Genomic DNA, 24,729 nt, shown 5'->3' on the forward strand with positions numbered 1-24,729 from the left:
TTTTTCTTCTCATTCATCTTAGCAATTCGCACACATGGCAGACATGAAAAAGCTGTATTATGTGATGGTCAGAGCACGAAATGCAAGAGAAGTGGAAAAGTGAAGTGGTTGAAAAGCAGTTTATTTACTATAACAGATGTCTGATTTCAACCGTAGCCAAGCAACAACATCAAGCTTCAGATACAACATATGCCCTCACCAGGGCTCTTGGCCGTTCTAAATAGCCATTACTGGTTTAATGTCTGTGACCATACTTTAAAAAACGGCAACGTTGTCGTTCATATTGTAATGTCTACACGCATCGAATCAAACAATCAGAAGGTTATGATACATGCCATTATAAATAACGTGCTCATTGCATACGCAGGAAGTCTTGGTACTGCAGTGCTTGCATGTTTATTTTCATTCCATTAGGTTCATATTTCCAGGTGACGCTCCACGTTTCTTATCGATCAAAAAGTGCCATGACGAAATGTAAGCGAAATACAGCGCATGGTCTGTGATAATTACGTGATGTTACCTGGCATCACACAGATATGGAATGCTCAGGACTACACCGCTGAAATCACAGACAAAACAAAAGAAAAAAAAGGGAAAACCAGATGCAGTTAGCTCGAAATAGAATGTCCCGCCCAAGCACACATACGCTTCCCCACGATCATAACAAAAATGAACCATGTGGGAAAACAAAATCCAAGTCTGAGTATGAATGTGTTTCAGGTCAGGGACTTGAATGGGAACATCCGGAGTGAACTTCTTGGATCGATATATTTCTCTTCAAGAAGCAGGTTTACACCCGAAAAGAAGTTCATCGTCTCTCGACATAACATGAGACTGCCTTTTTTAGCTGCTGATATCATTTTGGTTCTATGTAGGGTATTCTTTAAGACACCAATGAAGAAAAAAAAGTCTGATTCCCTTTTCCCGACAACTACAGCTCGGTGCAGTCGATACTATTGTAACCATGTGGGAATAAACTATTGGTCAGTTGACTTGGCACTGTAAAATTTCACCATATTTGAACATTTTTTTTCTCCGTCTATAAAGTCCTATTTTAAAAGAACTTGTGCGAAAGATCTTCCATGATTATTAAAGGGTCGTATCAAGCAGAATTTTCCCAACAGAACAGTGAGTCATGCGGATTTGACCGTTTTCCCCATGTCAAACAAATATTTGGATTCCATTTATTCTACAGAGAAGGGCTCCCCATTTGATTCTCATTCCCATTCGTGCTGCCTCATTACAATAAATTAGCGGAGATTAGAAAATTAGCGCTTTTGACCCAAAGTGATGGTGGAAACACTTTCAACTGATCCTCGTTGAAAAAATATCGACAGTTATATTGAATATCATTTGCTGAGGTACTTAGCTGTAGCCATCCGCTGATGCGCAAGCAGGTATTCTGTCGGGCTGCTACCAAAGAGTTTTATTGTGTTTTTGCTTTTTCATTCCCAGTTCCCAAACTCGGAGAATGTTTCTTTGGTGGTACGGCGTTCCTGGTAGACATGGAAACCTGCATTATGAAATGGTTGCTCTTCTATCAAATGTATTCAGATTCCAATCGCTAAACCCAACATACAACCAGTCTGGATACATACAAAAAAATTAAAAGGCGCTGATGTCCACCCATGAACCTTCTACGTAGACTGATTTGATCGAACCCCGATTAACAGCTCAATAGGTTTTATCCAGCCGGGAAAAAATTAATTAAAAGACCTTCTTTTTTCTTTGTTGACCCTTTTTTTTTCGCCCTCCATTATCAAGATCATATACATTGTATACTGTTCAACCTGTTTTGCGCGCCATCAGACTGAGTCGATGTCAGATTTGATCGTTGTTCCTCCATAATTCTTAAATATGATACAATTGACAGACTATGGAGAACGGATAGTGGATCGTCTCAACATGATTGGGATGTGGTTGGCTGTCTTTATCTGTGTTCGTAATTTTGTCGTCTGCTATCGTCAATATCAACGTACGCGAGGCAAAATGTAAGCTGCTACTTGACAATCTCGGATGAGAATAAGCTTTCTGATATACGTAACGACGATTTACGTAGTCACCTTGCTAACATTGCTCAAGTGGTGGTTTTTTTCGTACACCGTTTTCTTTACGGTTTAATTCCCTTATTCGAGATCACAACGTGCGCTTATTATCCTCTACTGGTCTCGTAAGTTTCCCATCTAGAAACAGGGCAAGGATATCAACATTAATTTTTGTGCCTGACTCTTGCGCTCGATTACATTGTTTTGATAGATTATGGCATCTGGGTACGCATATCAATTTCCATCCCGTCTCATTGGTTGGCCGTCTCACATCATTGCCTGGATAGATTATATCTTGTTCTATACCGTCATGTTTATGCGATTGATCATCTTGGAATCCGATCGCCATTCCCTGTGGATAAAGATCGTCAGCATTGCACTGATCACCATTCGTTTTGCTGATTGGCCATATGAATTGGTAATGAATCGGTTAGAGCAACACACTGGAGCACTGCATATCCTTGGAGGAGCTCAGTGTTGGGCTGCTTGGTAAGCCAAAGATTTAAACTGCTGCGAATAAGGCATGTTGTTCATCTAGTTATAGGAGCAATGGTGTGATTATCCTTAATTTCGTGGCAGACATCATGGCCAATCTATTTCTAAGTGGCATGTTCGTTCGCAGGTAAGTCTCATCTGATATTCTTATGTAAGCAGTCGCCGAACTAAAAAATTATATCAATGCTCTTTCTAGATTGTATATGCATATCAGGAAATCTCGAGATATCATCAGTCGACACAACCGGGTCATTGAACAGATTGCACGAAAGTCGCTTCTTTGTCTAATTTTCACGTTCGTTGCCAACCTTGCCATGAATTTATTGAAGATCACGCGATTCATCGGCGATCACTCGGATGTAATTGAGGGTGTTTTGGCGGAGAAAAGGGATACCAAATTGACGCTAATTTTTTTTTTTTTTTTTTTTTTTGAATGTAGGCGTTCACCGTATATTTTGAAATCATCGAATCTACTCTTCTTGTCGAAGCTCTACGTGTCGATTATACCGGTCTTCCCAATCAAGCGTTTTGCGAAAACTGCGGCATGGCTGTCAGATATACGCGTAGCGGAAGTGATCGAAAGCAAAAGAGCGAACCTGATTACATTGGTCTCGCAGTACGAGGCCCTTCATCTCAGTCAATGATGGGAGCGCCCTATACACCCACAAGTGCCGAACACCAAACGGCTTCACTCATCAACTCACCCATAAAACGCGCTACCTTCTCTCGGAATTCAGTCCATATGTTCGATCATGCCACGGCCATGGAAGAGACCGTCTCTGCACCTGCTCTTGGCACCAAACATGGGGGTTCGCCAACAACGCCTAAGCCATCCTTGGCCAGTGACAGCGCGCTTCGATCGATTGACCCAACCAGTTCTTTTGCGTCATTAGATCAATCACGCCGACTTACAGATCGACCTGAATGGAGCAATAATGATTATCGCATGTTTTAAGCAGCACCACACCCATTGGTTGAAGCAGTAGACATTACCCATTTTCCTCTAATAGATAACCCAATATATTCGGTCTCGCGTTTAATGTGTACATTTTATCTTTTCTTATTTATTTTAGTAAAATATATTGAGCATTTTTGCAATCTAGCATCATCATGACAAGAAGCTATTTTGAAGTGGACCGAAAGCATATACAATATCCGCCGAAAATCTTTTTTTTTTTCGATTGAATGCAAATATTCGTACAAACGAATTTCGTTGCCAGGAATAAACAGCTGCAAAATAAACATCCAAGAGATAAAATTATTGTCCCCATTTTAGTGTGCGTTTTTTATCTCTACTTTATCCAATGCATTTCTTGCTATTTATTGGTAAGTCCCCCGATTTATTCACTGTGATGACAGATAACTTATATGGTTGTTGAAAGTAATATGGCAAGCTTTATGGCGCGTTTCCGTTGCCTTGGAAGAAATTGAAGCCAGCCGTCTCGCTGTGTTCAAAGTTATCAGCGATACGAGCAAGAATCCGCTTATAAAACTCGGTGTACGTCTCGTGGACGATCCGCAAGTGTATGTGCTTCAGCAGTCGGATTTGGATCCTTTACTTCACGTGGGCAGTGCACCGGCATCGAAACCTTACCATTATTTGCGGATGTATGTGAATGAAACTCTTGTTGACGAAGAAAAATTTGATCGCCCAGCTTCGTCAGCTGCTTTGCATGAATTCTATGGCCGCCAGCAAACCACGATCAAACAATTGACGGATCATTCTTTGCCAAGCGTATTTGCCGACGAACCAAAGTTCAAAAGACTGGACAGTAGCATCGTGCATCCAAAAGACGAAATTCCTACATTGCACGTCAGAACCACCGATATCGATCTTCAAGAATTGTACGAAAACTATTTGGAAGATTTCGCCATCGTTGCCAATTTGACACATATAAGGTAAACACTGTAAATAAACTGATATTACAGCCAGTGATTGACATCGTATTACTAGCTCGGGTAACATACGATTTTTCGAACAAGCCAAATTTCAGCTCGGTGGACAAACATCCAGACTTTTCGAAAAATTCTCATTCAATATTCATCTGGCAAAACAACAAGGCATGTCGCTGGGAGGATATCGCAAGTTCAAGCTGCGCGCTGCTGCTACTGATCCAACCTTTATCCGTGAGAAGCTCTACTACGATGTTCTTGACGCTGCTGGTTTACCTGCTTCCCATGCTTCCTATGTGAGGTGAGTCGATAAATATCAGATAGTCTGCAGCTTTTAGGGGATACTTATCTACCGTATGTGCTGTTAGATTATTTATCAATGAAGAACCGTTGGGTTTATACGTTTTAATCGATAATTATAAAAATCCTTTCCTGAAGAACGTATTTGGGCAAGGCCAGAAATACAAGCAAGGAGTCCTTTATCAAGGAAGTATGCCCGAAAATCCCATGGCTCCTGGTCGTCTTGGGGCTGGGGCTACCCTGGCTTTCTACGGCCTGACCGACACAGATTACGCGGAGAACGGCAAGTCATTGTACAAAGTACAACAGGAAGGTGCCGCTGGCTCGAATGGACTGAAGGAACTCATTGAGTTTATGGAGTTTATCAATGGCACGGCCATCAAGATGGATACTCTCGCTTCTTCGCAATTTGATGACCTGCAGGAAGCATGGAATGCCCGATTTGATGTTCGATTGTTTTTAAAAAAGTGAGTATAAAGCAAACAAATGAATCTTTTTCCTCATTGAAATCATCCCTGCTCATAATTTTTTTGTTGCTTAGTATTGCACTGGAAATCATTATGGGCCATGTGGATGGGTATCTTGGAGCTGCCCATAACTTTTTCCTTTATCAGAATCCCGCCGATCGTCGATTTTTATGGCTGTCTGCCGATCTGGATCAAACCATGGGTAATACCATGATCCCTTTCCGAAATACTACCAGTCACAACGAGCCGTTGACATCGTTGGACCGATTCGATCTGATGAACTCACAACGAAAACGGCCCTTGATGCGACATATCATGAGAATTCCTGGTTTCCAAGCCCAGTTTCACGGCATTTTGAAAGACATCCATCAAGCACTGTTTCAACCGAATAAACTGATAGAGCGAATGCAAGTATTGGTCGACGCTATCAGAGACGATGTCGCGTGGGATGCCAGCATTCGCAAGGTTCGTTCTTCTGCTTTTGCCAATGACCAGATCGCTCAGAAACATCGCGAGCAAATCCAACAAAAGATCTTGCAAATGCCATTGGGTCAAGACTTCCTCGAGCGCATCAATGCTATTGATTTTGATGCGGCTGTTAATGGGCCCTTGGATGGCCACCCTTCGCTCATGCCACTCCGTGATTGGCTACGAGAAATAGAAAACTTGCTAAACCTTTATGTGTCTACCCCTTTTAACGTTTTGATTTAAAATTAGAAACTCTGTGCCTTGACATAATTTCACCCATTTGAACTGGAATAATTCTAATAAATACAAAAGAAAAAGAAACTACTTTCAGTGTGTATTGCCCATCTCCATAGCGATGCGTTGTAAAATGATCGACTGGATCAGATCTATGGAAGCGGAGAATTTGTCCATCTCGATGCAGATGGTCGTAAATGAAGGCGCACCCTCTTTTTCACGTCCAGTGTTGATGGTTTGTAGCCTTGTTTGCCAGCTCTGGATTCGCTGGAATATGGCATCGAGGTGGTCATCGTTGGACGGATTTCGCGTCTCGCTGATGAGTTGCCGATGAGAAACTGAATCGGATATTGTTAACAGAAAAGCTGTGACGATAACCGGTTGGCCCACAGCTTTCTGTTGGATATAACTTTGCATATGATCGAGTAATTCATGATTCACGAGCTCGCCTTCGATAATGATGGATTTCCCATCGGTCACCGATTTGCACAAATCGGCGTCCAACCCTGTTTTAATGGTTATAGCTGTACGTTAAAATCTATAGATACCAAGCTTATCTGCTTCTCTTAAAATTACCTCGACACACCAATGAGCATTCGTTATCAATAATCTGTTCCCATCGACCTTGCTCCGGCAAATCCCATATCCGTGGGGGTATCACACCACTTGATGACCGACAGTCAGCAAACCTGCGTTGTTTTGTTTTATGCTTATCCTGGGAGATTACTTACTCGATAATCGTATGCATCAAATCATAGATCACGTCGGTCTTTAACACGGATGATAAATTTAAGCGCTCAGAAAGACGAGTAGCAATCGTGGATTTTCCTGTTGCTCCTGTACCAGCCAAGAGAACAACAAGTGGAATGCGTTGATGATGGAAGCTGTTGGTTAAACTGTTTAGTGCATCCATATAATTCTTTCCATGTAATATTGAACAAAGACCCACCTTGCCATGGTTTTATACCACTGAACATGAGCTGCGCCATAACCGTGGTCCTTGAACAGATCGAACAGCTCCTTCTGCAGATCCTGCTGCGAAATATCGAGCTGAGCTTTATCGACGAGCCTTTTCTTCAGATCAAGGGCGATTCGTAAGGCATGGCCGTATTCGATTCGGGCCGCTGTAAGCATTCGACACAAGAGAAACCGCGACAGTACGTAGTAATGTTGCTCCGATAAGTGAACGCGCACTTTTACGAAATCATACTTGGAGGCTGAATTTTTTTGTTGCTGATTACTCGATGGCTGTCTGACACTCATAATGAAGATGCAGGTAGGTGATCCATAGCGTGCAACTTGCACTTGTTTCCATTGCCTCCCTTGCCGCCCTTGATGTTTGAAAATTTCCAAACGGACGTCCAAAGTTATCCGTCCTTTGATTCTCCGACAGCGACAGTTGCTCAACACCCCGAAAGCACCATCACAGTCCGATACACATTTGTCTTGCACCAACTTGCAAGCTGCCATCAAAAAAGGTACCTAAACATATGGAAACTTTTTTGATGTCATGATTGTACAGAAATAATGGTTAAAAAGAAAGAGACAGCCGCAGTTGCTTTAGATTTTCGGCAACCGATCTCTTCCGAGCCGATTTTGCCAGATGGCTTCTCCCCTACAGTACAATAGATTCCATTTTGCGAATGATGCAATACCATGGCAACGCCATTATCTCGCGTGTTGCTTGGTAATGTTATGCTTATAAATTGGTTGCATCGGTTCTACTACCTAATTGTGTCTCGTACGTCGATTTACGTGAATGTCTTTCTCTGCAGATACTCCTTCCATCCCTAATGACTGCAGTTTATATTGCGGATCAGATGTATCGGTGATTACTCCATAATGTACCACAACTTGCATCCCATGGGGTGCTCCAGAACGATGCTTCTGTCGATGGTGATCCGTCAATCATTTTATGAAAACGAAAATAACGCCTATAACAAATCGTTCGATGAGCAAAAACAAAAGGGCTGTGACAGTCAGAGAAAAAGAAGGCAAGCAAAAGAAAAAGACGGAGTCGACCCCTACGCGAAAAGAAACAGTTATTTAACTTTTTGCTTCAAATGACATTCTTTTTCTTCCTCAACTTTTTTTGCTTGCCTTTTTTTTTTTAACGCAATCTCAACTGCAGTGGTTGCCAACTTGTATATTTTTAGTGTGTTACAGTTGTGTTTGGTAATTTGACCGTCGCTTCCGCGTATTATGAGTCTACCGTATTATTCCCATCGATCCGACGCTAGTTTTGTCAACATGGAAAGCCCTACCTCTCCTCAACGGCACTTTTCGTATGAAATCCCCAGTGCTCAATCGCTGTTGCAGCCTCCACGTACCGCCACGCAACAACGAAGAGCGCTCTCCGTTGCGCCACCTTCTCCTGTCCTCGGAAACAAACACAGTATTCGGAAAACCGCCCATTCACTCGAGGCTTCACCCACACCCTCCCGTCTGAATATAGCTGAACGATTTATGTCCCCGAATTATTCAAAAGATTACGCCTCTTGTTGCTCCAGCTGTACGAGCAATACCGAACAAGTGTCCAGTCATGTCAATTCCACCACCCTTTCAAACTCCGGCTTCGTCATGCCTCCTTTGAGTGACCATGCGCCAGTCGATGTATCATTTACGAGCAGCCCAGCCACCTCCAGGAGACTGACCATTGCTGATACTTTTATGACGGCAAAACCATCGAGTATCCTTTCTAGCCATCATTCCATCTCGCTCGATGGTGCCTTGCCCCATGGTATATCACGTAAGTTATCATCGTACAATTCAAAAATCTGGTATCAAAAGCACATTGTTTGTTCTATTATTTTTGTTGCGATGACAAGCCAAACAAAAATCCTGCAATTATTTGGTTCCATTAGTTGACCATGACAACTCACTCATTTATCTATACGTTTATAGATCATCACCCTCATGCAACGACTCGATCATCCGTGCCAAATATGGTAGTGGACATGCCTTTACAAGTATACAATGAAACCCGTCTTCCACGCCCTTGGCCTGCTAATGAGAAGTTGATAACAATTCAAGACCAACTGCCGAACTACCACGGCGAAGATCCCGAAAAATGCATGGAAACGTCTGAAAAACGTGTCAGTGTCAATACTTATAAAACGAGTACCCAGCAACGCAGCAAATCTGAGGGTCTGTCAAATAACGAGCCATCTCCAGGATGTTCGGTGGGTTGCTGCTTTTTAACGTATAAACAAGGTCGGTCAAGAACGTCTCGACGAAAACGGAATAGGAAACCGAGATCTTGCGGCCGACGAGGATGGACAATCTGTATATTTCTTAGTGTTGTCGTTTGTGTATTAGTAGCGTATCTGTTATGGCCTCGGACCCCGTTAATGCGAGTGGAAGGAGCATCGTTGACTAATCGGGCAAAGATAACACAAACGCATCAGGGTGAAATTGGCAATGTCGCTTTTGAAACGGGATGGTTGGTCAACGTCACGGTCGATAATCGAAGAAACTACGTCCCTATCCGTCTAAATGCAGTTCAGGTGGCGGTGAAGGACTCCTTGACAGGACTTATCATCGGCAGGGATGCCAATCGTCCTGATACTGATAATACTGCGATTGTTGTTCCTCCCATGAAAATCACCACGATCGAGCTTCCGATTTATATTAATTATCAAGCGCGCACCTCAACTGACACCACTTTTGTCGACCTCGTTCAGGCGTGCACGTTACAACATCAACGACATGAAGCGTTGCAACTTCAATTCTGGATCACGCTCTATATGTTTGGACTGGACTGGATAGGGTATAAGCCTACCGTGGTAGCCACCCCTGCAACCGGTGGATTTGCATGTCCATTGGATTTTCCGTCGTGAAAGACCTTCCCTTGGATTGCCGAATCTTGTAAAATAGAAACATCACCATGCACTGACGCAAAGAAGTCGAGGTGAACCCTTCAATACTTCCTTTGACGCATTTGAAGTATGCACGTTAAATGTACACTACCCTTTATTGCTTTATCTGTAAAGAAATTTTTCCGTTGTAAGATAGCGAACTAACCTAGAGAAGTTTTGAAGAATATAAAACTCAAAAGATTTATGTCAAAAATATAACCGTCTGGACAGCATGTCTTTTTAGATTTTCTGTGCTTTTTATCGATTCTTGAGCGGCGTTTTCTGTCTTTTGGATCTCAAAATTGCACGTAGATATAATAATGCTGCAACGCAGCAATCTAATACCATACACTAGCTACGTACGAAAAAAAAGACCCCAGAAAATGGAAAGAGATTTAGCTTGATCAGATCCCACCATAATTATGAAGCATATGTGTGGATACGTGAAATAATATTTACACCCTTTGAATTTTTTTGCTTCAGTTACGGAATAGGAACTGCTATCTGAGCAAGAAATAAATCAGGGACGCATCATATGATCTTGGTGCCAGATGTCGTAAAAGCCAGGAAAGACACTTCGTATTTCTCGTCGTAGTTAGCGGTTTCAAGCGCGCTTCAACACACACAAAAAAAAGCATGGATTTCGGAGCTCTTACAACATATTCTGACCGTGGTTTGTCAATTGGATCAACCTATTCATAGAGCAATCAAAGGATGTGCAGGGCTCACGTGATTGATTTGTTGGAATGTTATGATTTGCTGTTGCCGAGATCCCTCACTCACTTTTCCTTTGTGCAACCACATTCCTGAGGGTCGTGGAAACTCGATTGTTTCTATTGCACCGGTAATGACATACTGTGCTTTATTTTGGAGCGATGTTGATCAGTAACAATGAAGATACAATGATTTTAGAATATAATGAAATCATCATATGATTTTTTTCAGTATGACAGCGTAATTATCGTATCATAATGGATTGAAAAATTCGCAACTTTTTGTGTAATGATGTTTTGAGAAGCTGAATGACAAAAAGAGAAGCGCAACGAACAATGTCGGTGGAATGAAGGATGGATGATGCCGAAAAAGCTTACAATTTGATCTCAGATCCTTCATCATTGGTGGCTAAAAATTGTCAATGATTTTGCCGGTTGGGAAATTTTTGGAAATGACGATACAACTTTGGACGCCCCCGGTCAGATGATCTTACCATTCAAGGAAACTGGTATCCTCTTTACTGTAAAGAACATGAGGGGACAAAAGTCTTCAGCTGGACGTACGCTGTTGATGGTTTCACTAAAGATCGTTGCTTGAAATATCTTCTTCTTTCTTTGCTCCTGATCAATGACTTCTCGGATAGAGAAGGGACCGACTTTGGAGCTGAGCGGCGGACTACGCCTAGTTACACAATCATATTGAAAACGAGATTAGCATATGCTTTGCGAGATTTGACAGGACTCATGCATATCAGAAACTCGGGGTTTCCTATCGTTGGGTATAAAGGCTTTACTTGAATCATTTCAGTAGCTTTTGTAAATGACTTGATGGGGAACTGTCTTTCTATTCTTTTCAAGAACACTGGTACGACGACCAGAAAAAGGGAGAGAGTTCTCAACCACTGCAGGTCGCGTCCCTCGGAGAATGAATTGAATAAACTGTGGAGACGCCTGTGTTTCCTACACGAATAAGGAAATCGGAGCGACAACCACGTTAAAGGACCCAAGCGACACAAAAAGCGTGCAGCAGCATGAGGCACCTTATAAAATCAGCAATAGAACTCGTAGATTTATGAATTTATTTATAGACTGTGGCGGCATTCACAGCCCTTTACTTTGTAATTGAGGGTTGCCCTGGTTTCAAGAGACAAACATGTCCGATTGATGTAACATCACATGGCCATGAAGACAAGTGCCATGGTTTGCGGACATGCAAATTATCTATCCAACTGATAAGGGTACAGAGACGGGTCATCATCCAGCGCGGATTTGCCGGGTTCCGCAAATGATTGATGCCAGTAGCACGCCGCTTTAGTAGTATGTGCAATGAATTACTCACAAAACGTTTATCTGTCAAATGCTTTGCTTCATAATATAGTGGTATCTGCTGATTCGGAGTACCTATCGAAAAAAACGTAGTTAGACCATAACTCATTTTTGCATGATTTGATCATGTATTTGTTTCATCTCCATGTTATTGGAACTCGATGTCTTGGTCGAAATTGCAATCACTGTAACTGCAAATGTTTTAGTTTATTTGATGCCAAGGACACAGCAAACGAATTCTCATGTTTGTTTGCCATGATTTTTTTTTTCATGCAATAAACGTGTCATCACTAGCCGAGGATGATTTACTTTGGCTCCACATAATAATATCTTTGACGACTCTTGAATAGTGCAAATGAGAGACACGCGGAGGTATGTGAACTACCGCCACCTGGTCGTTGAATACCAACGAATGAGACAAGGAAATGAATTCGAACGGAAACACGTGTATCGAATACAGTGTCGTGATTGCAAAGCCGTAATTACAGATCGAGGCATGAGCGTAGGTTTTGAAACGATAATATGTCATAAGTGCATATCTGATGAAGCATCTTTTTTTTAGGCCATACTATTATCAGATCACTCTATTCAGCTGTTTTCGACAGATCTCTTTCCAGATACGTAAGACATGTGAACATCTGTTCTCAATTACCCAACGAGGTATTGATATCTCACTTGTAGAGTCGGTTTTGTTCATGGTGATTATTCTGCTTCATCCTGCGGATGTAGAGTACGCGATACTGCATGCCTTGAATGGTAAATAATCAGCAGGAGAGAGATCAGGGTATCGTACTCATATAATGCGTAGTGGCAACGTGATTGGATATCATGTCAATGTTCCTTGCAAGGTCTGCTTAGAACAGAACCATAATGGTCATTATTGGATGTTTCGCAATTTACACACACGAGCTAGTCGTATATTCTACCAAGGTAAGCATATAGACTAAAAATATCTGCATAGGAGCTAACAAATTGTGCAATGGTTTAGTGGGACCAAAAAGCACCGAAATACCTTTGCTGTGGGGCTTCGTTAAAGGACCGGATGAAGAGAGTTGCTATTACCGCACTGGGGATGCTTTAGCAGCTCATGAGTCATGTCGCCTGTCAGTGCGCACGCCATTCAGCATCCCTCTTATTGTACGTCAGCCTCAACTGACGCGCGTTATTGCTCACACAGCTGACCAAGAAAGTTATGATCCCTATCTAGAAATGTGTCGGTAACACTTCTTACCATTATTTTAGATCGGTCTTTCCCTTCTAGAGTAAATCAAAGTAAAAATTGATTTAATACATATTGATAGATTAGCCGATATTATAAAAAAAAAATTGGCTTCATTTAAGGTTTTACCTTACTAAACTAATTGCAAGAGTGGGAGCCAGAATAAGCTTATATCATGAACGTTCACGCTTACATCTACGATCATGATGATGTGTGAATTGGCATTTATCATGTTCTTTTTTCATTGATACGTCATACTTTGCCAGGAGAGGAACCGGTTGACATGTATAGAGCGTTTGCAAATTGCCCGAAAGGAAGTAGGATTACGCGATTTAGCTTGTTCCGAATCAAGTGAATGGAATCTTAGAAGTAGGCGGAATTTCCCCAACCAATGTAATATGATGTCCGATTTGCATGATATGGTTCATGGTGTTCAGGTCGTTTGTCATCCTTGAGACAAAACGAGAAGTGTACCTCGAGCGGTCTTTGAATTCACCGTATCTTCGCAGACGCCCTCATCCAGTAACGATGGTTGCACTGGATAGGCAATAAAGATCATGTCACGAAACTAACAGAGGTTGACAACGTGATGAACGGTTTTGGCGCTTTTGGAAGGCTAAGTGGGCTTGCAAAAGAAATGATTTCCGCGCATGGACAAAGGACATCTGCCACACTGTAGAATTCTGCTGCTAGAGGTGGTGGATCATCAATCAGACACGCCTCACCCCACGGGCTTCACATGTATTCATGATCAACTCATACAACGACGTATCCATAATAGGCTATTTATAATGCGTAGATACATCTTGGAATAAGCTGTTTACCTTTTTCCGTCAACTGCAGTTGCCTTTCTCAGTAACATTAGAGGTTGCATCCATGTCTGCGTCGGCAGAGAAGCCAAGTCCAAGGAGGTGACACCAAAAGCTAGTTTGGAGCAAACGATCCTTCCCAGTCAGAATGTTGTGTGGGACAAGATGAATGCACAACCAAAGATAGTGGAGACAAACAAAAATATCAGGTCATCCTCAGATGGTTTCGAAGGAAAATCGAATCCTCCTTGTTACGTGGACAACAGGGATGGAGGCTGTCCATGGCGCGGTAACTTGGATTCACGCACGTCATTGGCTACCTGGGATCCAACTCTCATGCGACTGCATGATTCGATCAGTGTTTTGACACCTTATGGTTTTCCCCCCTTCATCATGAAAATTTCTTCACATTCGTCAGCACAAATGGATAACAACACCAATGACTATTGCTATGTATATCACCAGTATATTTTTTGCTTTAGTATGGTATAATGTTATGTAACAAATACAAACAGGACCACACCGGTTCAACCATGTGAGCCACTAGCCTATTTTGTAAGTTCTAACCCAGTTTGACGCCACACTTTAAGCAGAGCCTGAAATGTTTACACTGGACCTGTCCATGATATCGGCACATTTAGTGGAAATAGAAAATTCAAAACTCCAGGATCGGTTATGCACCTCATAATCTTATTCATCTTGGCGGTATTTGTATATCTCGGGATGACCAATGGAGATTACAGTGTTTGGAGGAAGAACCGACAAAAAGAAGTTGGACCGATTTTTTTAGCTTATGCACCAAATGTTGATTTCTGTTCGATGATGTCAATGATCTACCATTGAAGCATTCTTATTATGTTACTAATGCGCCTTTTTTTATTTATGGATCGATACTTGTAGTATAGTTATAGGTCATGTTTTTTAATACAAGTACCAGTAAGCAGATTATATTATCTTATCTAAAGGGTTTGACCGGGCCGGCTCAGCTGGATTTGGTAACGTAAACTGTATGACGCGGCTGTTGGAAAAAGGGATTGTCGAAGAGTGGGAATGAAAAATTTTCATTGGAAGAGAAAAGGCTGAGAGTTAAAGTGTGGTGACAAAGTTTCTCAGCTGCTCAGATGATGCCGTGATCATTTGTGAGCTGATAAGCCATGTGCGACCCCACTTACTTGATTGGACAAAGTGGGTTCAATCCAAATGTGCTAGTTGGGATCGAATGAGGGTTGGTGAAAAAAAAAGGGTGCTTGGCTTATGGGAACCAGTCAAGCCCCGCCGGACAGGTCAGCGCGGGGTCGAAACATGGCCTGGGGGCCCTTTTTGGAAACTCCGCATAAAGCATCATCACTAATGGGAGGGCCAAAAAAGCCTGAGGACCCACTCAAAATTCCTGGAGCATATAACAATAAGAATGTCCTACGGACAGTGAAACAATGTGCTCCATTACGGTAATCGCCCTTTGATTCGAAAAAGGGAAACTAAAGTACGGTTATTAAACCATTACAAGCTAATCCAAAACAGAATATTCAATTAGCCATTGATAAAGGCAGGTAATGATGATCAGCCAATCATTTATCAGCTGATAACGGCCTAATTTAGCAGGTCCCCCCTTTTGACGGAGTTTCCGCGTCGCGCTTGGGGGAACAAAGGATCGGATACCTTTTTCAACGTCAGATAAGTATAAATACTCCAGGCATCGACAGGTTTTTAGGTTATCAACAACAACAATCAAAGAATCTCAATTTTTATCCAAGATCCAAAATGGCTTTCTCTCTCTCTTCCTTCAAGAAATCTAATCGCACTGTCGAGCCCGCTCCTGAAGACGCCAAGCAACCTCTCAAAAGAAAATCGTCGGTTCGCGCTGCTGCCAACAAGTTTAAGGAAGCCTTCAGTACCGAAAAATATATGAATGATCCTATGCGAACCACAAGCTATCCTGACGTTGTCGGTTACTACTACGATCCTCTCAGTGTACATAGCAATGTTTATTCCCAACCTTCCTACGATGTCATGAATACTGGTGCCTAAATATCCTCCTTAACCTCCGCAATATCTGTCGCCACCTACCTATCTCCACTTTCTACTACACCCACTACTTTCCTATTCGTTTTACGAAGTATACCACCAAAAAAATACCCAATATCTCCCTTGTATTATATGTATATAGTTCGAACCGTCCTATTTTCGTGGGCTTTTGACCCCTTTTTTTATAAATTATAAATGGTTTTTATGGATAGGCGATTGTGCCATCTTGAACACACCAAACATGGAAATTTGTTAAATGACTGCTTTTTCGATGATTGACTCTGCAATTCAGAAAACATGTAGAAATACAATTGGTCATAAAAAAATGAAGCCATAATCATTGGGAATTCTTAAAATTCGATCCTTACACGGTGTGTGCACCTTATGTTTTATTTCCATTTAAGAATTCTCACACCGGTAACATCTTACACGATCGTTAAAACCAATAATGAAACTGTGAGATGATTCACCCGATATCACTCGAGTCGGCGAGTATGTGAGTATATATGTGTGATATGTTTAAGAAGGCTTTCTGGTTCAATGTGATGATGATAGAACACTTTTCGTAACGAATTCCATTCCGCTTATCACGGGATTCTAAAGCTCCCGAAGAGGTAACCAGTAACAGGTCGCCACTTCCGATTTGACAGCACTTCACGTAGGCCTTATTTTACTGGTTCTTTATTTACTATCACGGAAAGAAACGATAAACGTCTACTTCGATTATAAACGCTTGTGGCATGACCATATCAATATGGGATTCTGGGCTGATATGTCTCGCTGTCAGGGACAGAGTTTTACAAAATTGTCTGTGACTTTGTTCCCATATTCCGATCCGAAATTGTTCTCTGGCGTCCGCGCTTTGATTTGGAGACAGGACACAACGACTGCACATAATCGCAACACGATAAGTCATGTCGAGAGAAACATATAATAAACGCATTTTGGGTGAAGCGCTTTATGCCAAGGTAGCTTCGAGCCACATTTTACTCGTCGGTGCAGGAGGCATTGGCTGTGAACTGTTGAAGGATCTTGTGTTATCGGGATTTCAATCGATTGAAGTGGTGAGCACTTATGACTTGACAGCACTTCATGTATACTCAACACAGCAATTCCAAAAGGTTGATCTAGATACCATTGATATATCTAATCTCAATCGCCAGTTCTTATTTCAAAAGAAACATGTGAAAAAGTCCAAAGCTCATGTAAGTCTTTATGCAAGACCATTTTGCCGGCGCATTGACCAGGACCTAAATGTTGTGTAGATCGCAAGAGAATCGGCTTTGAAATTCAATCCCTCAGTTACTATCAAATCTCACCAAGCGAATATCAAAGAGCCACAATTCAATGTGGAGTGGTTCCGCAGATTTACAATGGTGCTCAACGCTCTCGACAATCTAGGTACTTGCGCGGATGCTTTAATTAAATGTCATGCCAGTGGAGCTAACGTGGATGTAATATGCATATACAGACGCGCGACGACATGTGAATGCCATGTGCTTGGCTGCCGATGTGCCATTGATTGAATCCGGAACGACAGGCTATTTAGCTCAGGCATACGCGATCAAGAAGGTAGCGCGGTAAAACAAAAGTACCAATGATAAGACTAGGGACTGATAGGTCAAGTCAATGCATAGGATATTACCGAGTGTTTTGACTGTTATCCCAAGCCTACACCAACCACGTATCCTGTCTGCACAATTCGCAGTACGCCTAGTTCTCCGATTCACTGCATCGTTTGGGCAAAGAGTTATCTGTTCAGGTCAGTTAAAATAATGGAGGTTATGAAGGTGTATAAGTTTCGTGGGGACTGAACTCCATCCATGAACTAGCCAACTGTTTGGTAACGCCGAAGAAGACGAGACTATGCAAGAGGACGCATCGGAAGAAAATGGTAATTTACTTTTCCTTTTTGCTTGTATCAACATGTTATGCTGAGTATGTGTTTTTTTTAGCACACGAGCTTGCTGCGCTGGCACGGGAAACAAAAGAGTTGAATGATATCAAGGCTTCCATGGGGACCGAAGATTACCCGCGAAAAGTGTTTGCCAAGGTTGATTCCCTCTTTTAGCAATCCATCCCGTTTCGGAAATCTCACCATCTCAAAACAAAATTAGGTCTTCACTTCGGACATTGAAAGACTGCTCACCATGGAGGACATGTGGAAATATAGGACTGCCCCACAACCTTTGAACTACGATACACTTAGGCAGCAAGCGGCAGCCGCTCAAAATTCAAAAGAGGAAAACAACATTGCCCTGGTTGATCAGAAAGTCTGGTCTCTTATGGAATGTTTCGAAATATTCAAACAAAGGTAAAGCGATTCAAAAAAACAAAAAAAGAACCAATAAGTATCTCTAAATATGGCATCTATAGCGTGGTGCGGTTATCAAAGCGTCTTCAGGCAGAACAAGCAGGCAACCCTGAAGCTATTTTAAGTTTCGACAAGGACGATGAAGACGCGATGGATTTCGTGACCGCCACAGCCAACTTGCGAGCCATGATCTTCAGTATTCCACAAAAAAGTCGCTTTGAAGTCAAATGTAAGTTGGATCAATTAAGCGAAAGTGACGTATGTTTGGCTGGTTATTAACTGATAATTACATAGCTATGGCAGGAAACATCATTCCTGCTATCGCTACAACAAATGCAATCATTTCTGGTGTTGTGGTGATGAAGGCCTTTGCTGTTCTTCGCGGTGAAATTGCGACGATGAAACGGGTGAGTGAAAAACAAATAGAGGCTGGAAAAAAAATTGGGTCTAAACTCGACGTGTAATTGCCCCATAGACATATCTTACGACTGTATCTCGGCGACCACAATTACTCATCCTGGAAGAACCATCCAAACCTAATCCTTCATGTGGCGTCTGTCGAGCTGCTTCAGCCACGGTTCAAGTTGATCTTGCACTTGCCAAGCTCAGTGATTTAATGGAGAAAGTTATCATGGCCTCGGCAGAGAAAGGAGGAGCGGGATTAACCGAAGATGTCGCTATTATGGATGGAAATAGGTAAATTGCTGCTCATCAAGTAATACTCTGAAGATGACAAGTATATCTGATCAATTCGTATAGGATGATCTATGATATCGATCTGGAAGATAACTTGGAGATGAAGTTGGCTGAGCTTGGGGTGAAAGATGGAACGATATTACGTGTATCGCCTGATGAAGGAGGGGATGTTGATTTGGCTATACAAGCGATGTAAGTCTGGGACCTATGTTGGAAAGCAAGTTACCGATTGCTAAAACAGGAAGTTTAGGGATAAAACCGAGACACACCGTGACGAAGTGGTGATTCTAAGCAGTCCCATTCCGAAATTGGCAGATAACCGTGCAACAAGTCTTAAACGCGAAGCTTCGCCCGACACTGCGCCACCACCAAAGAAAGCACGCTATGATACGGACGAAGTGGTTGAAGTGAACGATCAGGAAGAAAATGGCGTTATTCTGCTGGATTGAGGTCAATAATAGAGTTGATACATCCTAGGCTGTAAGGAAATAGGATTCATGTGGATATAAAGTAATTACTACTGTATATTTTCCGTCTCTTATTTCTTACAATGATGGGGATTTATGATGGACGATGATGTGTTGCCAAACTAAAAACCAGTCGCCGCACGCCAAAATTTACGAGCTAAAGGGAGAGCTTTCTGTAAAGGGCTATTGTCAATGTCAATCTGGCGTTCTTCTGTAGCATCGACTTTTGTCAGTAATATGTGTGCCGTTTTACATAATATGCTTCGATCTGTGTAGCTCATCATTCATGCATCAATAAAGTGACTATTGTTTCATCCATGGGAACTCCATCATCCAGACTATGGTTTATCCCGCGTGTATCTGTAACCGGTCAAGTCGATTTCTTTAAATATCAAAAGGTACCTTTTGTGTGATGTGACTAACTGTTCTTACAAGAAACACTTTTACCTGTCATTTTTCTCTATTCTTCTTTACTTTTTGGTTTTCTCTCCCGTTTTCTTTTCGCCTGTCAAGCCATCTATCCCTCTAAATCTTTCTACTTCGTTCGCGCACCAAATGTGGCCAATCCAGGTTTTGTCGTCAAAGGGCATCGTCGTTGGTGTGACTCTCTTTTCATCGGTAACGCTTACGCGTCCTCCTCAGGTTCCTCTTCTTTGGATTGCTGCCCGTGCTATCGCCTTCGATATTTCTTCCCGACCGTTTGCGTTAGGCTTTTTGTCTGACGAATGTCACTCAATGTAAGGGGGTGACGTCCAGTAGCAGGTGGCATCCATTGCACAGCGGGTGTACGGCTTGTTAGAATTGACACTAGATCTAGGGTCGCAGATTCTTTGGAAAACCCCATTATTATTTTGGCACGGAAGTTGATGTTCATTTCAATTAAGATATTGTTTATTGCTTTTATGGCTATAATCATATTGAGAGTCAAAGAAAAAGAAAAAAAAAGAAAACTTGAATGACTAATTGAATTAAAGAAAAAGTGGATACGTAGAAGATCCACTCATGAAATCATTGGATGCTAGATTGACCCTCTATTCGGTCCAGTCATAACCTCTCCATTCTTCCTCAGCAAAAGCATCGCCAATCCAATAGGCATCGACGTTGCTAAAAAGGCTGACATCTTCGGGGAAGATTTCCTCGTACTCTTCAATTATAGCCTTGGAGGAAGAGTGAACAGTGGGCATGCTGGTGGCAAGAGGACGAGCAGAGCTAGTAGCAGAAGCGGAAGCAGAAGCAGAGCTAGAACCCGACATGGATAACATGGAAACGGAAGCTGAGGGTTTCAACGAAGCGGAAGCCGATGGGGACATGCTTGCAGAGGGACGAACAGATTGGCTAGAAGAAATGCTAGCACGCTTCTGGAAAATGGGTCGCAGAGAAGCAGAAGCAGAAGCAGAAGCAGAAGCGGAAGCGGAAGCCGATCGAGACAAGCTTGCCGAGGGACGAACGGATTGGCTTGAAGAGATGCTGGCACGCTTCTGGAAGATGGGTCTAGCAGAAGCAGAAGCGGAAGCAGAAGCGGAAGCGGAAGCCGATCGAGACATGCTTGCAGAGGCACGAAGAGACTGGCTAGAAGAAATGCTGGCACGCTTCTGGAAAATGGGTCGCAGAGAAGCAGAAGCAGAAGCAGAAGCAGAAGCAGAAGCAGAAGCAGAAGCAGAAGCGGAAGCGGAAGCCGATCGAGACATGCTTGCCGAGGGACGAAGAGACTGGCTAGAAGAAATGCTAGCGCGCTTCTGGAAAATGGGTCGCAGAGAAGCAGAAGCAGAAGCAGAAGCGGAAGCGGAAGCCGATCGAGACATGCTTGCAGAGGCACGAAGAGACTGGCTAGAAGAAATGCTGGCACGCTTCTGGAAGATGGGTCTAGCAGAAGCAGAAGCGGAAGCTAACTTGGAAGAGGAGGCCAATTTGTACATGCTAGCAGAGGGACGAAGAGATTGACTTAAAGACATGCTGGCACGCTTCTGGAAAATGGGTCTAGCAGAAGCGGAAGCAGAAGCAGAAAGAGCCGAGGCACGAAGCGAAGAACGAGCGGAAAGGCTAGATGCACTGGAAGCCAACGAGGCACGCTTGTTCCAAATGGCTTGACGGTAGCGGCGGCCACGGGCGGGAACAGCCGAAGGGGTAGCAGCAGCAGCCTGGGGAGCGTACACGTGCACAGTCACAACCTCAGGTTCATACTTCTGCTTATGGGGAACACTAGCGCGAACCGAAGCGGAAGGCTTAAGAGAAGCCGAGGCAAGGCGATTGATAGGCTTGCCAGGACGGTTAATAGCTCCGGTCGCACGAGCAGAAGAAGCAGCAGGAGCCGCTTTCGATTTGACTGAGGAAGCCGCAGCTGCTCTGTGGGTGGGAATAACGGCTCTTGCTTGGAGGGACATGGCCAATTTGCTTGATGGAGCAGCCGATTGGCTGGAAACAGCGGCCTTGACAGATGCTTGAGCGACCTGGAGATGAGAGTTGTATTCAGCAAGAATAGCGCTGACGTAGCTTTCATGCAAATTGTCAGCTCTGGGAAGGATACTGGCGCTGGCGCTGGCACTGGCGCTGGCTGACGACATAGAGGCAGAGCTTTGAATGGAACGGGAAGCGGAGGATGAAGCTGAAGCAGATGCCATCATCGTCGGTTTGGCGATCATGCTCATATCGGCGTCATATTGCGACAAAATTTCACTGGCCATTTGGTCGTAGATTTGAGATGCTGAGGGAACAGCTGAGGAGGATGAAATAGCTTCGATCTCAGGATGAACCAAGCCCTTGAAGAAATCGATGATATTTCTCTTTTGATAAACTCCATTCACAGCAGAAGCAGAAGCGCTAGCGCTACTGAGACGAGCCGAGCTGGAAGATTTGGGGAGGATGGCTCGGCTCGAAGGTTGGAGCGAGGATGAAGCCGACATCGAAGCCGACGACGATACGGCACGATGAACAGGGTCATTGGGGGCGGCAGAAATAGCTTCAGCCAGAAGAGCGGCTGCAACAAAAGCAAGAGTAAAGCGCATATTACAAAAAAATGAAATAGGCCTCGACTTTGGAAGAGGTGAATAGAGGACACACGATACTATTTAAACGTGTGCTTTTGGTTGGAATTTTACCACAGTTGGATTATGATTTCAATAGTTACTGCGCGTTCCGGGATATTTCGAGAATTCCAGATACTGAAAGGAACGTGTCATCTACATTCTTGGCCTTGACAACAAGCGATTTTCTACCGCTGATCATTCTTAGATTGTCAAATTTAGGGATTTTGGTTTCGATACTGACTGATGTCTAAAAGTTATTAGAAAAATCCCGCCGAATTTTACGATCATCTCCAATATTCTCCGTAAAACTGGACTCTTAAAATTCGTTTTTACGATTTTGTTATAAGATCCTGCTTTTGTCCATGACATCCCCAGATTGAATCATATCGTCTTCTTTTCAATTATTACGCGGTAGTGTAGCTTTAGATCAGCCCTTATGTATTCTTTTAAGAATAGACAGTTAAACACAGGCTCGTTTAATTACAAGTCTGAGGCTGTGCAAGTTAACGTCGTCAGCGACAATTTGAAAGCAACCAGTATCGTAAATGATGTAGTTTGAGCTTTTACTTTTTTCTTAAAGAATGTCAGCCTTGATTAACTTACTGTGAATTACACGCCTTATTATACCGCATACACGCTGTGTGCTGTATTAGGCTGCTGCTCAGCTCTCTTTGAACGGATCCTTGTCCAGGTACAAGGAGACAACTAACAGTAATACAACCATAACTGCCTCTATTATACTTAAAGCGCTGAATAAAGGAAAATTTTTATTGAGAACTTTTTTCTTGGCACCACTGGATTTTCCATGCACCGTTCGATGTGTGAGCAGAAGATCATCGATTTCTATCAGAACATTTAAATGCCGACACTGGTATGACGTTTGCGCCGAGGATACAAACTCCGCCAAGGCAAACAGCGGATAGTTAATCGCTGGCGACGCTTTCGTTACGGAAGCTTCAACGTTTCTTTGGAATAATGGTGAGTAAAGTTTGCACGAGATGATCCGGCGAGCAGATGGAATCCTTGTCATTTATCACTTTTATGGAGGAAATACTGGTGATAATTTGGCTGTTGCGCCTGCATGACCGAGAACTATCGACGCAAATGCTTAGATGCTTGTGAGCGCAAGGAATGCTTATACCCAGTCGTTGTTGTTGTAGTCAAATACTCTACGTCCATACCTGACGGCGGTCCGTTCGACTTTGACTGCTGCATTGTGCTTGGATAACTTTTCATCACAAGTAGCGGAGCGTCACAACACACCGGAAGTGGAATCAGGGTAACAAAGCAGAATAGTGAAAGGATGAGAACTCCATGGCGTGCATCTAACGTTGTATTATTTTGCAGAAAATCCAAAGAAGTGTTAATGAATCCGCTGGTTATCAGTCGTAACGAAAACGAAAAAGTTTTAATTGAACCTTCAGTGAACTCGGTTCGCGTGAGCATCAAAATCAAACAAGCAGATGACCTTGAACGCATTTTGTGTCACAAATTCTCTCGTTTCTTAATGCTGAGAGCTGATAGCTTCGTCGTTCTTCGTCGTGTGCCAGTGGAGGTAAATTGATGCTCAGCCCAAAAGGAAATCGAGGCCATCAGAGTTTTAAATTTCTATAATTTGTTGGTTTTTTTCTAATAGGGATATGACATCTCCTTCCTGATCACCAACACCCATACCGAACAAATGTACAAGCACAAGTTGGTGGACTTTATTGTGCATTTCATGGAGGAAGTCGACAAGGAAATCTCTGAGATGAAATTAAGTGTAAATACACGCGCTAGAACCGTAGCTGAAAGCTACTTGGCACAGGTATGTTACGTATGATTTAATGCATGAATAGTATCGTCCTGACAATATGGTTTTTTTTTGTTTCTTTGCGTCTATTTATTGATAGTTTGCCAAAACCTAATGTTGTAATAAATAAGCTTCTATGAACACATCCTCATTGATTGGCTTTGGGTTTCCTCATGTGTTCTTTTCTTTATTTTTGGTGGTGATGATATTTTGTTTCATTGGCTGCGTGCAACAACATGGCCCGTCACTCAGGGAAAAATTCCATTGATGAAACATGAGATATAAGGAAAGAAAAGAATCTGGAGGGAAAAGGGGAAAAGAGCAACCGGGCGGTTTGTGTTACCCCCGTCTTTTCGGTCCTGTTTTACTAAACGCGGAAAGGCGGGAAAATCTGCTCAGGTGATCGGAAGAAAGATTTTGGCGTTTTTGCCACATCAAGACATCCCAATACAAGAAATAGACAAGATTATTTTTGGTTTTGTCAAGAGAACAACATGAGAGGTTCGATTCATTTGCGCTTTTATCATCATCCGCTGGCAGATAAGGTAAATGAGAGATAATGCCGAAATGAACGACGATGTTTAAA

The 24,729-nt window shown here is 42.7% G+C and overlaps 8 protein-coding genes across 8 annotated transcripts; 6 read left to right on the forward strand and 2 right to left on the reverse strand.

Moving 5' to 3' along the window:
* Positions 1 to 1,623: 1,623 nt before the first annotated feature.
* Positions 1,624 to 3,627, forward strand: BYT42DRAFT_559540 (uncharacterized protein). The gene is made up of 7 exons (XM_051567131.1): positions 1,624 to 1,991; positions 2,060 to 2,170; positions 2,257 to 2,270; positions 2,333 to 2,534; positions 2,590 to 2,667; positions 2,737 to 2,899; positions 2,980 to 3,627. The coding sequence occupies exons 1-7, from the start codon at positions 1,858 to 1,860 to the stop codon at positions 3,493 to 3,495; spliced, it is 1,218 nt and encodes a 405-aa protein (XP_051426081.1). The 5' UTR covers positions 1,624 to 1,857; the 3' UTR covers positions 3,496 to 3,627.
* A 281-nt stretch (positions 3,628 to 3,908) lies between these two features.
* Positions 3,909 to 5,953, forward strand: BYT42DRAFT_631119 (coth protein-domain-containing protein; the record flags this gene model as incomplete). Its single annotated transcript, XM_051572447.1, is given in 5 exon segments — positions 3,909 to 3,921; positions 3,935 to 4,439; positions 4,495 to 4,734; positions 4,802 to 5,200; positions 5,275 to 5,953. 5 exon segments carry the CDS (start codon positions 3,909 to 3,911, stop codon positions 5,909 to 5,911), a joined length of 1,794 nt encoding a protein of 597 aa, XP_051426082.1. The 3' UTR covers positions 5,912 to 5,953.
* Positions 5,799 to 7,693, reverse strand: BYT42DRAFT_559544 (uncharacterized protein). The gene is made up of 5 exons (XM_051567132.1): positions 7,456 to 7,693; positions 6,852 to 7,384; positions 6,634 to 6,786; positions 6,479 to 6,567; positions 5,799 to 6,408 (listed from the first exon to the last, which is right to left on the reverse strand). Exons 1-5 carry the CDS (start codon positions 7,558 to 7,560, stop codon positions 5,996 to 5,998), a joined length of 1,293 nt encoding a protein of 430 aa, XP_051426083.1. The 5' UTR covers positions 7,561 to 7,693; the 3' UTR covers positions 5,799 to 5,995.
* A 194-nt stretch (positions 7,694 to 7,887) lies between these two features.
* BYT42DRAFT_510612 (uncharacterized protein) lies at positions 7,888 to 9,931 on the forward strand. Its single transcript, XM_051565143.1, has 2 exons — positions 7,888 to 8,651; positions 8,807 to 9,931. Exons 1-2 carry the CDS (start codon positions 8,105 to 8,107, stop codon positions 9,739 to 9,741), a joined length of 1,482 nt encoding a protein of 493 aa, XP_051426084.1. The 5' UTR covers positions 7,888 to 8,104; the 3' UTR covers positions 9,742 to 9,931.
* Positions 9,932 to 12,258: 2,327 nt separating this feature from the next.
* BYT42DRAFT_469790 (protein FAM72) lies at positions 12,259 to 12,673 on the forward strand (the record flags this gene model as incomplete). Its single annotated transcript, XM_051563548.1, has 4 exons — positions 12,259 to 12,300; positions 12,361 to 12,419; positions 12,480 to 12,554; positions 12,607 to 12,673. Coding segments are annotated over 4 exons (243 nt in total), but the record flags the coding sequence as incomplete, so codon positions are not given.
* Positions 12,674 to 16,765: 4,092 nt separating this feature from the next.
* Positions 16,766 to 19,057, forward strand: BYT42DRAFT_491430 (uncharacterized protein; the record flags this gene model as incomplete). Its single annotated transcript, XM_051564076.1, has 12 exons — positions 16,766 to 16,915; positions 16,973 to 17,056; positions 17,117 to 17,252; positions 17,323 to 17,423; positions 17,489 to 17,613; positions 17,684 to 17,745; positions 17,807 to 17,904; positions 17,969 to 18,165; positions 18,228 to 18,394; positions 18,460 to 18,572; positions 18,641 to 18,861; positions 18,925 to 19,057. The coding sequence occupies 12 exons, from the start codon at positions 16,766 to 16,768 to the stop codon at positions 19,055 to 19,057; spliced, it is 1,587 nt and encodes a 528-aa protein (XP_051426086.1).
* A 1,302-nt stretch (positions 19,058 to 20,359) lies between these two features.
* On the reverse strand, positions 20,360 to 22,330 carry BYT42DRAFT_631121 (uncharacterized protein; the record flags this gene model as incomplete). Its single annotated transcript, XM_051572448.1, has 1 exon — positions 20,360 to 22,330. One exon carries the CDS (start codon positions 22,328 to 22,330, stop codon positions 20,360 to 20,362), a length of 1,971 nt encoding a protein of 656 aa, XP_051426087.1.
* A 974-nt stretch (positions 22,331 to 23,304) lies between these two features.
* BYT42DRAFT_559559 (actin-related protein 2/3 complex subunit 4) lies at positions 23,305 to 24,367 on the forward strand. The gene is made up of 5 exons (XM_051567133.1): positions 23,305 to 23,329; positions 23,512 to 23,630; positions 23,699 to 23,906; positions 23,988 to 24,158; positions 24,244 to 24,367. Exons 1-5 carry the CDS (start codon positions 23,327 to 23,329, stop codon positions 24,256 to 24,258), a joined length of 516 nt encoding a protein of 171 aa, XP_051426088.1. The 5' UTR covers positions 23,305 to 23,326; the 3' UTR covers positions 24,259 to 24,367.
* The last annotated feature ends 362 nt before the right edge of the window (positions 24,368 to 24,729 follow it).

Source organism: Radiomyces spectabilis (assembly GCF_025331425.1).
Source record: "Radiomyces spectabilis strain NRRL 2753 chromosome Unknown BYT42scaffold_3, whole genome shotgun sequence".
In the NCBI taxonomy this organism is placed as follows: Eukaryota; Fungi; Mucoromycota; class Mucoromycetes; order Mucorales; family Radiomycetaceae; genus Radiomyces; species Radiomyces spectabilis.

Excerpts from the sequence above, each read along its gene's own strand:
- BYT42DRAFT_559540 (XM_051567131.1), top strand. The coding sequence starts at position 1,858 with ATGATACAATTGACAGACTATGGAGAACGGATAGTGGATCGTCTCAAC. Across the intron at positions 1,992-2,059 it reads CAACGTACGCGAGGCAAAAT|TCACCTTGCTAACATTGCTC; the intron begins GTAAGCTGCTAC and ends CGATTTACGTAG. Across the intron at positions 2,900-2,979 it reads TCATCGGCGATCACTCGGAT|GCGTTCACCGTATATTTTGA; the intron begins GTAATTGAGGGT and ends TTTTGAATGTAG.
- BYT42DRAFT_559544 (XM_051567132.1), bottom strand. The coding sequence starts at position 7,560 with ATGGTATTGCATCATTCGCAAAATGGAATCTATTGTACTGTAGGGGAG. Across the intron at positions 7,385-7,455 it reads GCCGAAAATCTAAAGCAACT|GTACCTTTTTTGATGGCAGC; the intron begins GCGGCTGTCTCT and ends CCATATGTTTAG. Across the intron at positions 6,568-6,633 it reads TTGATGCATACGATTATCGA|TGGTGTGATACCCCCACGGA; the intron begins GTAAGTAATCTC and ends TCGGTCATCAAG.
- BYT42DRAFT_510612 (XM_051565143.1), top strand. The coding sequence starts at position 8,105 with ATGAGTCTACCGTATTATTCCCATCGATCCGACGCTAGTTTTGTCAAC. Across the intron at positions 8,652-8,806 it reads CTTGCCCCATGGTATATCAC|ATCATCACCCTCATGCAACG; the intron begins GTAAGTTATCAT and ends ATACGTTTATAG.
- BYT42DRAFT_559559 (XM_051567133.1), top strand. Across the intron at positions 23,631-23,698 it reads ACACCGGAAGTGGAATCAGG|AAAATCCAAAGAAGTGTTAA; the intron begins GTAACAAAGCAG and ends ATTATTTTGCAG. Across the intron at positions 23,907-23,987 it reads TTCGTCGTGTGCCAGTGGAG|GGATATGACATCTCCTTCCT; the intron begins GTAAATTGATGC and ends TTTTTCTAATAG.